The 12,870-nt window shown below is 36.7% G+C and overlaps 2 protein-coding genes across 2 annotated transcripts; one reads left to right on the top strand and one right to left on the bottom strand.

Moving 5' to 3' along the window:
• Positions 1–763: 763 nt before the first annotated feature.
• Positions 764–1,642, top strand: LOC129915903 (cilia- and flagella-associated protein 20). The gene is made up of 2 exons (XM_055995604.1): positions 764–1,176; positions 1,233–1,642. The coding sequence occupies exons 1-2, from the start codon at positions 901–903 to the stop codon at positions 1,560–1,562; spliced, it is 606 nt and encodes a 201-aa protein (XP_055851579.1). The 5' UTR covers positions 764–900; the 3' UTR covers positions 1,563–1,642.
• On the bottom strand, positions 1,613–2,873 carry LOC129915902 (methionine aminopeptidase 1D, mitochondrial). Its single transcript, XM_055995603.1, has 3 exons — positions 2,630–2,873; positions 2,360–2,576; positions 1,613–2,312 (listed from the first exon to the last, which is right to left on the bottom strand). Exons 1-3 carry the CDS (start codon positions 2,704–2,706, stop codon positions 1,662–1,664), a joined length of 945 nt encoding a protein of 314 aa, XP_055851578.1. The 5' UTR covers positions 2,707–2,873; the 3' UTR covers positions 1,613–1,661.
• Positions 2,874–12,870: the final 9,997 nt, after the last annotated feature.

Genomic DNA, 12,870 nt, shown 5'->3' with positions numbered 1-12,870 from the left:
GGTCGGAGTTTCTTTGTTGAACTCAGTTTTCTTGCTTGAAGGGATAGGTATATTAGGTATAACTACAACGGCCACTTTTTGCAAAAAGTCAAAAAGTGAAAGTTTTCAAACTTATTTTGTGACAGTTTTTCTGAACACAAAATTAAAAATAATGATGCAAAAAGCTTATTTTTTGGTTTAAAAAACTTTTTTGTAGTTTTTTCCAAAAACAAATAGCGCTAGAAAGAAATACAAATTTTTTACTTTTGCAAAATTCCCACGATTACACTTTTTAGGTCATAGTAGTTATTGCTTATTTCTTACCTAAAATACCCTATTAAATAAATAATAGCCTGTTTTCACTAAAGCCCAAATGAGATAACTACGCAAATTATCTCATTTCGAATGTCAAATCGATAAAAAAAAATTAAATTTGAACTGACCTAATTTGCGAATTATCTCATTTCTGCTGTAGGCTATAAGTTTCTCAAGTATCAGACTTTACCTTAAAATTGTCTTCGCAAGAGTGAAAGATTTTGGCGACAGGTTTGCAACTGGCTCGAAGACGATAGATAAATAATTGTTAGCGGGCTCTCTTGTTCAGAGAATATTAAAAACGTACTCTATATGGATCGGACTCTGTTCAGAAATATTTTCTAATCTAAAAAAAGATAAACGCCTTTTGTGGAACATGCCTATTCGACCAACACGCCTTTAAAAAATTCCCCTTTTATTTTTGACATTTCAACAAAAATTTCCCACATCAGCCATTACCCATCACTTTGGCAACAGAAAAACAATCGACATAAACAAAACACTTCTAGGTTATAGATAGTTTAGAATTTTTTCTCCAAAATTCAAGTTATTTGATCACAAATCCTCCTCAAAATTCTAGTCGTCGTTAATAAGCTCAAAAACCAAATGTTCAAAAACACTTTTCAATCGGGATTCCTCTCGATTCTCTACAGCATTGGCAGTAAACCACTACAAATTTGGGACAAAAAAGTCCGAAATGGTCACATCAAACGAATCACCGACAACGACATCCAAAGTTTAGTTCTCGAAATTGTTGGAACAAATGTAAGCACAACATTCATAACCTGTCCAGCTGATCCGAAGACAACGCTTGGCATAAAATTACCCTTTCTGGTAATGATCATCAAGAATCAGAAAAAGTATTTCACATTTGAAGTACAGGTTGGTAGAACTTTAGATTCAAATTTAAGAGGTAATGATTAAGGGGTTTTTTATAGGTCTTGGATGATAAGAACGTAAGAAGAAGATTCAGAGCAAGTAACTATCAATCAACGACGAGAGTAAAGCCTTTCATTTGCACAATGCCGATGCGATTGGATGAAGGCTGGAATCAAATTCAATTCAACTTGTCTGACTTTACCAGACGCGCATATGGCACTAATTATGTAGAAACCCTCCGAGTGCAGATTCATGCCAACTGTCGCATTCGAAGAGTCTACTTTTCCGACAGGCTCTACTCTGAAGATGAGCTCCCACCAGAATTCAAGCTCTTCCTGCCTATTCAAAAGCCTGTCGCCAAGACAGTTACTCAACAGGCCTTAGTTTAGAAAAGAGAAAGATTATATTTTATCTAGGACAATGAATCACTTAAGTTTTTTTTAAAATAAAATGCACATTTGCACAGGAATTTTATTGGTTTTTTTTTCTTAATCTAATGCGGTTAGAACCTCATAGCCTTTCTGGGTGATGAGTACAGTGTGCTCGAACTGAGCACTTCTAGCACCATCGACACTTAAGGCCGTCCATCCATCTTCCTGGATTTCAATATCGGGGCCACCAAGAGTGAGAATCGGTTCGATTGTGAACGTCATACCTGGTTCCATGATTCCAGGCATACTGTTTTTATAATGAAGGATCTCAGGTGGCCCATGGAAATAGCTCCCGATGCCATGACCAATGAAGGCCGGAATCAATCCCAAGTTTTTCTTTTTTACAAAAGTACTTATGAATTTGCCAATTGTATTGAATGGTTTCCCAGGGCTGCAGAGTTTGATCGATTCCATCAGACATTCTTGGGTGGATTCGACTAAGTAACGGCCCCTCTCGTCTACATCCCCAACCATGAATGTCTTGGAGCAATCGCCGTGGTAACCATTGTAATAGGTTGTTATGTCGACATTGACTATATCACCGTCCATGAGCGGTCGATTGTCGGGGATGCCATGGCAGGCGACGTTGTTTACCGATGTGCATATGGATTTTGGGAAGCCAGCGTAGCGTAGTGGCGATGGATAGGCATTAGCGGCAATGATTTTCTCATGGACAAAGGCGTCGATGTCGTCTGTTGTATTTCCTACCTAAAATACCCTGCTAAATGAATAAGTTTCTCGAGTATTAGACTTACCTTAACGATGTCTTCGCAAGAGTGAAGGATTTTGGCGGCAAGTTTGCAACTGGCTCGAAGACGATAGATTTGTTCGCTGGATTTGATTTCAACTTCTCCAATGGTGTTGCCTGGTGGCATGTATTTGAAGTAGTAAGGAGGTTTTCGAACGGATTCAGGTACTGGTCTTTCAGGGGAAACACAGCCTACAGTGACAGGATTGCAAATTCCAAAATCCCTACAAAATAAGGGCAGTGTTGGAGGTTTTAAGAAATCTAGATGATGACTTACTTTTTTTTGCGTAGATTAAAGATGGATCGAGTAGAAGGATTTCGAAATGATTGTTTAAATGGATTAATAAGTAACATTTTGGTGGTTTAGGTTGAAGTTGGCACTTATCAATCAAATTACCGGTATTAAAAGCCTTGACAAAACACAAAATGTGCCTGGCTGTTGGCTAATTGTTTATTTATTTTGCAACTTGCAAGGCACGTCACAGCTCTCAGCTGGGGCTGGCTGAATGAATTTTTTGTTATGACATTTGTGTTGACGGATGGAATAGTGGAATGACACAAATACCAAAAGCCTAGATAAAAGAGTTCTGATCTGAATCGATTGAATAGGGTGTCCCAAGAATGAACTTTTTAAATGATTTTTTTTTATCATTTTAACTTCGCTGAAGTGAAAGCTTGCATTCCTGCCAGATTTTTCCGTCACATCTTTTTGTACGGAAAGAAAACAGTTCCTTACCCAGAAAGCATCATGTATGTTATAGAATACTAATTTGTTTTATTCACTTTGCTTTTTAATACTGTAATGTTTAAATTTATTTGATCTTTGATAATAATTTCAATTTCAATTTTTTTTTTTTTTTTAAAGGGATTAGTCTACCCTTAATATGGTGAACACAGTACGAGCATTAGGAAAATAGGGAGGGGTTTGAAAGGAGATACCGATGAACATTAGTTTTGAAGTCCTGAGTTTTGAAATGCGATGGAAAAACAGAAGCGGGTAATGCGTTCCACATTCGTGTAGTGCGGCTGAAGAAAGAATCTCTGTATTTGACGGTACGTCCGAAATTGGACTCTAGGGTAAACTGATGAGCATTCCTTGAAGCGCGAGTATCACGGGTGAACTGTTTGAGGGGAGGAATGCAACTAGCTATTTCTTCTGAGCATTGCTTATAAAAATAACGATAGAACAACGTGAGACATGAGACGTTACGACGGTGCTCGAGAGACGTAATTGTATCTGTTATTGATCTATCATATATCATTTTTATAGCTCTACTTTGTATTCTATCCAAGAAACTCAACGAGGTTATTGGAGCACCTGCCCATATGTGGAAGTTATAATCTAGCTTTGGACGGATATATGCCTTATAAATAACAGCTAGATCAGACGGGGAGAAAAATTTCTTGCATCTTCGGAGGAAACCTAAGCATTTCGCAGCGGATTTAGCGGTATCAAATATGTGTTCATTCCACAGGAGGTGGTTTGTAAATTGTAATGCACATCCCGACTAACAAATTTGCTCCTATAAAGCTTTACAGGTGTAAATGTAGTTCGTGTAAAGCTTTATAGAAGGGATAATGTTTGTTGGGATACCGAGAACTGAGAGCTGGTCGGTTTCCTCGATGCAAGTACCTCTCATGGAAAGTGGCATGGGAGGAAGGTTTCGCTTTAATGAAAGTAAACAGCATTGTGTTTTTGACGTATTAAATTCTACGCGATTTTTTACTCCCCATTCGACAATGCTATCAAGATCAGAATTTAATGAGTTAATCATATTAAGCCGTTCGAGATCCACATCCGAAAAACATGGGCGAGAATCAGGAAACGAATATGAAAAACTGAGGGTACTATCATCAGCAAAACAGTTGAGTGGATTAGAAGTTTCAGACAGGATATCATTTATAAAAATGAGAAAGAGTGTCGGAGACAGAACGGAGCCCTGTGGCACACCAGCATTTATTTTGTGGGTTTCAGACTTGAATCCATCCAATACGACTTGTATTGAAATAAGGTTCGAAAGGTAATTTTTAATCTAACGAAGAAGAGATTCATCGACGCCAAAAGCACGCATTTTCGAAAGAAGAGTTTGATGCTAAACTCTATCAAAGTCCAAAGAAGATTTTGTTCATTAAAGAGAATATGTCAAGTATTTTGCAAAACGTAAAGCCTTTCGATGGAACGAATTTCTCAAATTGGAAATATCCACTTCAGATTTTACTAGAAGAAAAATCTGTGGAAAAAATTTTTGAAGACTATATTGAACTCGTTGTTGGAGGCTGAACAAAATGAAAATGTGAAAAATTCTTTGAAATTGAAAGAGAAGAAATGCAAGGCAGTTCTAGTTCAATGTAATGGAGATTTTCAACTTGAATATTTCAAGGATAAAGAGTATGCAAAAAATTTTTTTGATACTCTTATTAATGTTAATGAACGCAAGAGTGTCTCTGGTTAGTGGCTACTTCGAAGGCTTTATGCCCGTCGTACACTACGTGCGCAACTAGTTCAACCAACTTCTTATTCAACTCATCGATTGGCCAAACAATTTTATAACCTCGTACATTAGTGCACAAACTCACGTTCCTCGAGTTTACCAACTGCGTTCTCGATGTAGCTGCTGAAGGAGTTGATAGACGAGTTTATACCCTCGTACACATAATCAAAAATTGCTTGTTGGACAACGCGTTGAATATAGTCGGTGTCGATAGTTCTGTTGTACACATTTTTTGCGTCCACGCACCTGATTTCTATATACATATATTTTATTATACTTTAAGTATTTCCTCTCAAAAATAAATAAAATGCACAACTGGGTCGCACGTACTTGCTCTAATGCTTAAAGTTGCTTGGAATAGTAAAAATGATAAAAAAAATTAAATTTTTTTTAAATTCAAATAAATATTGAACTTTTTTTTAATTCAAAAAATTATTTTTTTAATATTAGAATTACTTAAACTTTTCTGTACAAAAATTTTCATTCACATCGGTGGTGTCGCTTAGGAGAAAGTCAGACATCAAGAAAATGGTTCTATGGCAAGTAGGTACCTTTAATACCTGTCCAAAAACTTTGATTTGTATGATTTGAATTGATCAACTCGAACAACGCACTCAAATTTCATCGCATCCAACGCAACGCACAACATATAGTTCCGCATTTACCACAACAAACGGTAAAAAAATCCTGAAGTTGGCCAACGAGTTGAAACAACAATGTGCAACACATTATCGTGAAAATGTTGCTCAACGCGTTGATTGAGGATTTCCAACGAGCAACTCGAGCTCGTACACTATTCGTATACTTGCTGAGAAACTCGTTGAGCAACGATCTCCAACTCGATCGTTGAATATAATTGAGAACACCGTTCACTAGAGTTGAATGCGTTGATATCGAAATTGATGCGTTGAAGAGCTTAGTGTACGACGGGCAATGCGATACAATGCAATGCAATGTATTAGAAGAATTATTTTAAAATGTGACTGATCAATAAAACTGATGAAATCCATGCATTTGTCGCAACAATGTGAAAAAACTTAAGATTATACAGTTAAAATAATGTATTAAATTAATAATAAAATAATTTATTAAATTAATAGGTTTTTTTCAGTCAGTCTGTCAGGCTGTCAGGCTGTCAGTCTGTCAGGCTGTCAGGCTGTCAGTCTGTCAGTCTGTCAGTCTGTCAGTCTGTCAGTCTGTCAGTCTGTCAGTCTGTCAGTCTGTCAGTCTGTCAGTCTGTCAGTCTGTCAGTCTGTCAGTCTGTCAGTCTGTCAGTCTGTCAGTCTGTCAGTCTGTCAGTCTGTCAGTCTGTCAGTCTGTCAGTCTGTCAGTCTGTCAGTCTGTCAGTCTGTCAGTCTGTCAGTCTGTCAGTCTGTCAGTCTGTCAGTCTGTCAGTCTGTCAGTCTGTCAGTCTGTCAGTCTGTCAGTCTGTCAGTCTGTCAGTCTGTCAGTCTGTCAGTCTGTCAGTCTGTCAGTCTGTCAGTCTGTCAGTCTGTCAGTCTGTCAGTCTGTCAGTCTGTCAGTCTGTCAGTCTGTCAGTCTGTCAGTCTGTCAGTCTGTCAGTCTGTCAGTCTGTCAGTCTGTCAGTCTGTCAGTCTGTCAGTCTGTCAGTCTGTCAGTCTGTCAGTCTGTCAGTCTGTCAGTCTGTCAGTCTGTCAGTCTGTCAGTCTGTCAGTCTGTCAGTCTGTCAGTCTGTCAGTCTGTCAGTCTGTCAGTCTGTCAGTCTGTCAGTCTGTCAGTCTGTCAGTCTGTCAGTCTGTCAGTCTGTCAGTCTGTCAGTCTGTCAGTCTGTCAGTCTGTCAGTCTGTCAGTCTGTCAGTCTGTCAGTCTGTCAGTCTGTCAGTCTGTCAGTCTGTCAGTCTGTCAGTCTGTCAGTCTGTCAGTCTGTCAGTCTGTCAGTCTGTCAGTCTGTCAGTCTGTCAGTCTGTCAGTCTGTCAGTCTGTCAGTCTGTCAGTCTGTCAGTCTGTCAGTCTGTCAGTCTGTCAGTCTGTCAGTCTGTCAGTCTGTCAGTCTGTCAGTCTGTCAGTCTGTCAGTCTGTCAGTCTGTCAGTCTGTCAGTCTGTCAGTCTGTCAGTCTGTCAGTCTGTCAGTCTGTCAGTCTGTCAGTCTGTCAGTCTGTCAGTCTGTCAGTCTGTCAGTCTGTCAGTCTGTCAGTCTGTCAGTCTGTCAGTCTGTCAGTCTGTCAGTCTGTCAGTCTGTCAGTCTGTCAGTCTGTCAGTCTGTCAGTCTGTCAGTCTGTCAGTCTGTCAGTCTGTCAGTCTGTCAGTCTGTCAGTCTGTCAGTCTGTCAGTCTGTCAGTCTGTCAGTCTGTCAGTCTGTCAGTCTGTCAGTCTGTCAGTCTGTCAGTCTGTCAGTCTGTCAGTCTGTCAGTCTGTCAGTCTGTCAGTCTGTCAGTCTGTCAGTCTGTCAGTCTGTCAGTCTGTCAGTCTGTCAGTCTGTCAGTCTGTCAGTCTGTCAGTCTGTCAGTCTGTCAGTCTGTCAGTCTGTCAGTCTGTCAGTCTGTCAGTCTGTCAGTCTGTTAGTCTGTTAGTCTGTCAGTCTGTCAGTCTGTCAGTCTGTCAGTCTGTCAGTCTGTCAGTCTGTCAGTCTGTCAGTCTGTCAGTCTGTCAGTCTGTCAGTCTGTCAGTCTGTCAGTCTGTCAGTCTGTCAGTCTGTCAGTCTGTGAGTCTGTGAGTCTGTCAGTCTGTCAGTCTGTTAGTCTGTCCCTATGGTCCTACAATGTTGAACTGTATCTCAAATTTCCGTTACGTGGTTTTTTGTTCCATGTTTTTTTAAACAAGGTCTATCTATCACATGGCGAAAATAGTAAAAAAGTTTTTTTTTCTGCAATAACAATTATTATTTATGATCTTTTCATACAAGATTTTTTTTACAATTTCAACCAAATTGAATTGAAATTTTATACTAACTAGAGCTTTAATACAAATAAAAAACAGATTTCAACAGACTTGTGTGAGTTAATAAAAATGCTAGTCGGTTCAAGTAAACTTGTTAATTGGAAAAACCTGTTCGGGGTTATGAATTCTCAAGTGAAAGGAGTCTGATGATCATGTTGGTCCCCGTGAAATAGCTATAACTCCAGCCTATGAACTTAGTGGTAACACACACAAGTTGTTGTTGTTCATTCAAAATCTTCAATGAAAACATTTTGGTCTATAACTTAATCACATGATTTTTAGAACTAATATTAAAAAAAATTTTAAGAAAGTTATCTTGTGAACTCAGTAACAACATGTTTTTCTAAATCCAATTCATCCCAGCTATTTTTTCTTTACATCCTGTTTTTAATTATCTTTACTGTGACAAAAAGGTATTAACTTAAAGTTTCTTCTCACGTCTGTTTTGCATCAAAAACCCACTACCATAAACCTGTCATACACTGGGAACCATCAACTTATCCTATAACCACCATCACCGCATTCCACCAGTGTTTTATATAATGTTTAAAGACATTTTACTTGAAACATTATAATAATAATTACTTTACTATAAAAGTAAGTAGGGGAGAGTGGGGCCAAATGTAACACTTTTTTCTAAAATCGATGGTTCTCCTACAAATTTGAAAGTGGGTCAACCAGACCTTTTTTAAATTAAAGACCCATGTTTTAGCTCCAAGATTCATCATAAAAATTTAGCAAAACATAACGGTAATGTTGAAAAATAAAGCTTCCAAAAAAAAAATCTTGTTGTTTCAACTTACCCCACATACGGGGCAAAGTGTAACACATACCGGGGTAGGTTGTACCAAGAACTAAAAATAAGAGAAAAATATCTTTATTTGTTTATATTTATTTATTTTTAATTAATAACAATAAAAACAAACCTCAGTCATGAAATTTTGGTGCAAATTTGTAAAAAGTGGAGCAAATCCAAGATTTCCAGAGAAAATTTGACAGTAGTCTTAAATAAAAGTTATTCGAATTCATAAATTGTTTTATAAGCTTTATGAATTCAAGTGGTGGTTCAAAAATGTGTTTCCAATTTCAAAATAAATACAAATTCTATTACAAGCATTCATATTCAGGGTTGTTAATTATATTAGGTAAACAATTTTTCAGTATAGCTAGGTTTTTACATGGTACAACTTGCCCCGGAAAAATGTTACAACTAGCCCCAGCATGAAATTTGGCACATAAAATCAATTTAAAAAAAAAGCGAAACTGATATAGACATAACATATACACGCAATTCGAGCCAAAACACAGTTGCATATAACAAAAAAACACTTAGCACTCTATCTTTTTCGGGTAAAGAGGTAGACCAAAAATAAAATTTAAAAAAAAAGTTACAAACATGCATTTTTTGGGCACCACTAGTGTAACTTCTCACCCTGTAGTCTAATCTTCATCTGAAGAAAATGTGCCGGTAGATATGCAAAAATTGAGCATTTTTCTCCTTTACGCGTTTCTTAATATTGAAAGGAACATCGCTTTTTTTAGCTGTTAATTCTTACCCCTGTTACATTTAGCCCCACTCTCCCCTACGACGCGAAATGCACGACTCAACTTAGCTTCAGCCGGTCTAATTACATTCAGAATTTGAATTACCATCCTGCCCCTGTGGGTCGTTCAAAATAGATACCTACTTGTCGCTGTTGCTTCATCGATTGGCCATCGACAAAATTTACATGTTTCATAAAAGCCATAGCCGTGATGATGATGATGTTTTTAGTCAATTCTTGATGCAGTTCTCTTCTGCAATAGATTGCCAACGAAATTATTTTCATGGCATTGAGAAGGTTCCGCAAGGGTATGATTGTGTTATCGTAAAAAAAATCAAGTTCTCAGTCAAGATTAAAATTAAAATTTTTGAAAAGCTCCAAAATCCAATTGTTGTAGATCATTAAACTGTGAAGAAAAAAAATCTTGATCAAAAATTTAGTTTCTCAATTTTCGATTAGGTAAAGAAAGTATTTATTAATAATACATTATTGAATGTAGAAGATTTTTTCAGTAAAAACATATGTAGGTACCTAATTTATAAAAATACGTGTTCTATTTGCTGATGTGATACTTTGATGTTAAATCGAAAGTTAGAAATGTATTGAAGTCAGATCTTTTACTAAGGTTTACAACTTAAAATTGTATCGCCAAAAGCATTGACACTATTTTAACCATCCATCTCTAAGGGCAAGTACAGGTGACCAAAAAGGTTCACTTAGGTATATATTTTGTATTTTAATCAAAATCAAACTATAGACTGCTACTAGTTTTAATCAAAAAACCATGATCTCAAACGCACTGAAACTTTAACCAAGCTCTGGTACTATTTTCGTTTAGTTGTTGCGCAGGGTTTATTTATAGGAAAATTATGGCTCATCATATTGATTGATCTTTATAACTACAATCTTAACGATGGATAGTTTCTGATTTAATGCATAATTAAATATTATTAAGTATATTGGCGGGTTTTTATGCAGTTTATGTAGGGTATACGCCCTAAATAAGCTTCAAGCACGAGCGACACACGAGTACGCTAATATGTGTATTGCATAGATACATAATGCATGAGAAGCGAGAGTTTTGCATTTTTGTTGGACCTGAGTCTATTTAAAAAAAATGAAAAGTGGTGATGATGCGTAAAGCGTAATAACGTCTTGTGGTTTAAGTCAGGTTAATGGGGAAATAGTCGCTTTCTTTAAGTGTGACACATTTATAGTTATACTACTTAGAATCCGGGTGCAATCATCACTTTTGGATATTAATTTTTTTTACAAGATAAATTAATAAATAGCATTTGTAAAGTGATAAGTTTATTGTTTTAGATAGTTTATTTTGAATAAAATAGTTAAAAATTAAAGTCTTCCAAGGAGTTTTTGTGTTTGTGTATTTGTATTTGTATTTGTATTTGTATTTGTATTTGTATTCAGGGGTAAAATAAAATCGTTTATACTATAAAATGGGCACCCCCAAATGCTAATTTTTTTTTTCAAACCTGCCTGTTTGATTGCCCAAAGTAAGCCCAGGATAGCCCAACTTTATTTCTATCTTTATTCCACTATTTTTTCAAAAGATACAACAAAAAATTTTTTTTCATATCAGAAACCGAAAAAAATTGTGTTTTATTCCTGTAAAAAAATCGTTAGTTTAAAACCGTGGTTTGTTTGCCCAATGCTAGCCCAGGATAGAACAACTTTTATTTTCGCTATCATACCCTTAGGTTAAAAATTATAGAAGCATTATTCTTTATTCACCTCACAAAAAAAAGAGTGTGTGTACACATGTACACGCGACTGAAGTTATACTTCTCATTGTAAATGAATTTCATTTGATATTTTTAATTTCTATTATGAAGTAATTAATCCACACTTAGTTTTTTTTTACATTTTTATCAAGTGAACAATAAATTAATTCTTTCATCCTCCTTGCGTCCATGTAGTTTTCAATTTATTCTGTGAAATTTACTCATGTTGTGCGGTTCAGAACGTACGGTATATGGTTAACGAAAGTAAATGAATTGCGCATAAAATGTGCGATATGGTAATTTTATGAGAATTGTGTGTGCTTCAGCACTAGTAGTAGCAATATGGAACTTGCAGGGTTGCTACAAAGCTCAAAAGTTAGCTGAGCTCAGCTCACAGCTCAGCTCAAATTTTGAGCTAGCTCACTTTTGAGCTATGTTCCATAGCTCAGCTCATTTGAGCTGAGCTGAAAGTGAGCTGAGCTGATGGTTGAGCTGAGCTGTTGGGTGAGCTAAAGTAAAGTGAGCTGAGCTGTGATGGGTGAGGGGATACATTGATTTTTATTTGGAAAGTATAATGAAATATGAAGATATTTTAAACTTTTATAAAACACTATAGCTTAAGATGTTTGGTTCTAGTTATTAATGGAATTATTTTAACACATGGATATTTTTATATATAAGACAGATAATTTTTCGTGATCTTTTTTCTTGGTTTTTTTAATAGTAAATATATTTCTATTTTTTTAGTAAAATATTTCTTTTTTTATCATAAAAAAAAATTCCGGTACAATCCGGTTTTTCGACTTTTTTCAAAATTTCGAGAAAATCGCGTTTGAAAGTTGGGGTAAAATTTTTTTTTCGAAAAATCCCCGAATCTTTGAACGCTCCTGGAAGCTAAACCGCTTGAGAGCAATTTTTGGGAGTGATGCCAAATGATCGCTTGTGTCATGGGCCTACTCTTTGCACATTATCAGATTTTTAAAAAATCGCCTTCCATGTTAAACCGCCACATCATGCCTTTTTTTTCAGAATCGTACCTATTTTTTTTTTACTTTTAAGTTCTCCCGGTTTGAGAACGCGTGGACCTACAAAGATGGGAGTTGTACCCAAATGTAGGTTAGAGTCCCCGCTTCCTTTTGTCATCAAAAATTGTATTTTAATTTTCTTCAAAATTCCGCAATATAGGCGTTGGAAGTTGGGGGCGCGAAAAAACTTCTGGAAGCTGAAAGCTTTCATCTAGCGACAGGGGAGTGGTACCATATGAAAGCTTATATTCTCAGCTACCCGATAGTGGTATAATCCGGTTTTTCGATATTTTTCAAAATTCCGAGAAAATCGCCTTTGAAAGTTGGGGTACAATTTTTTTTCGAAAAATCCCCGAATCTTTGAACGCTCCTAGAAGCTAAACCGCTTGAGAGCAATTTTTGGGAGTGATGCCAAATGATAGCTTGTGTCATGGGCCTACGCTTTGCACATTATCAGATTTTTAAAAAATCGCCTTCCATGTTAAACCGCCACATCATGCCTATTTTATCAGAATCGTGCCTAATTTTTTTTTACTTTTAAGTTCTCCCGGTTTGAGAACGCGTGGACCTACAGGGATGGGAGTTGTACCAAAATGTAGGTTAGAGTCCCCGCTACCTTTTGGCATCAAAAAAATTGTTTTCATTTTCTTCAAAATTCCGCGATATAGGCGTTCGAACGCTTTGATCTAGAGACAGGCGAGTGGTGCCATATGAATGCTTATATTCTCAGCTACCCGATAGTGGTATAATCCGGTTTTTCGATATTTTTCAAAATTCCGAGAAAATCGCCTTTGAAAGTTGGGGTACAATTTTTTTT

Source organism: Episyrphus balteatus, chromosome 3, assembly GCF_945859705.1.
Source record: "Episyrphus balteatus chromosome 3, idEpiBalt1.1, whole genome shotgun sequence".
NCBI classification, from domain to species: Eukaryota; Metazoa; Arthropoda; class Insecta; order Diptera; family Syrphidae; genus Episyrphus; species Episyrphus balteatus.
The sequence above is the reverse complement of the archived record's forward strand: the minus strand, read 5'-3'. Positions and strand labels throughout refer to the sequence as shown.

Excerpts from the sequence above, each read along its gene's own strand:
- LOC129915903 (XM_055995604.1), top strand. The coding sequence starts at position 901 with ATGTTCAAAAACACTTTTCAATCGGGATTCCTCTCGATTCTCTACAGC. Across the intron at positions 1,177-1,232 it reads ATTTCACATTTGAAGTACAG|GTCTTGGATGATAAGAACGT; the intron begins GTTGGTAGAACT and ends GGTTTTTTATAG.
- LOC129915902 (XM_055995603.1), bottom strand. The coding sequence starts at position 2,706 with ATGTTACTTATTAATCCATTTAAACAATCATTTCGAAATCCTTCTACT. Across the intron at positions 2,577-2,629 it reads TTTAATCTACGCAAAAAAAA|GGATTTTGGAATTTGCAATC; the intron begins GTAAGTCATCAT and ends CTTATTTTGTAG. Across the intron at positions 2,313-2,359 it reads CTTGCGAAGACATCGTTAAG|GTAGGAAATACAACAGACGA; the intron begins GTAAGTCTAATA and ends AGGGTATTTTAG.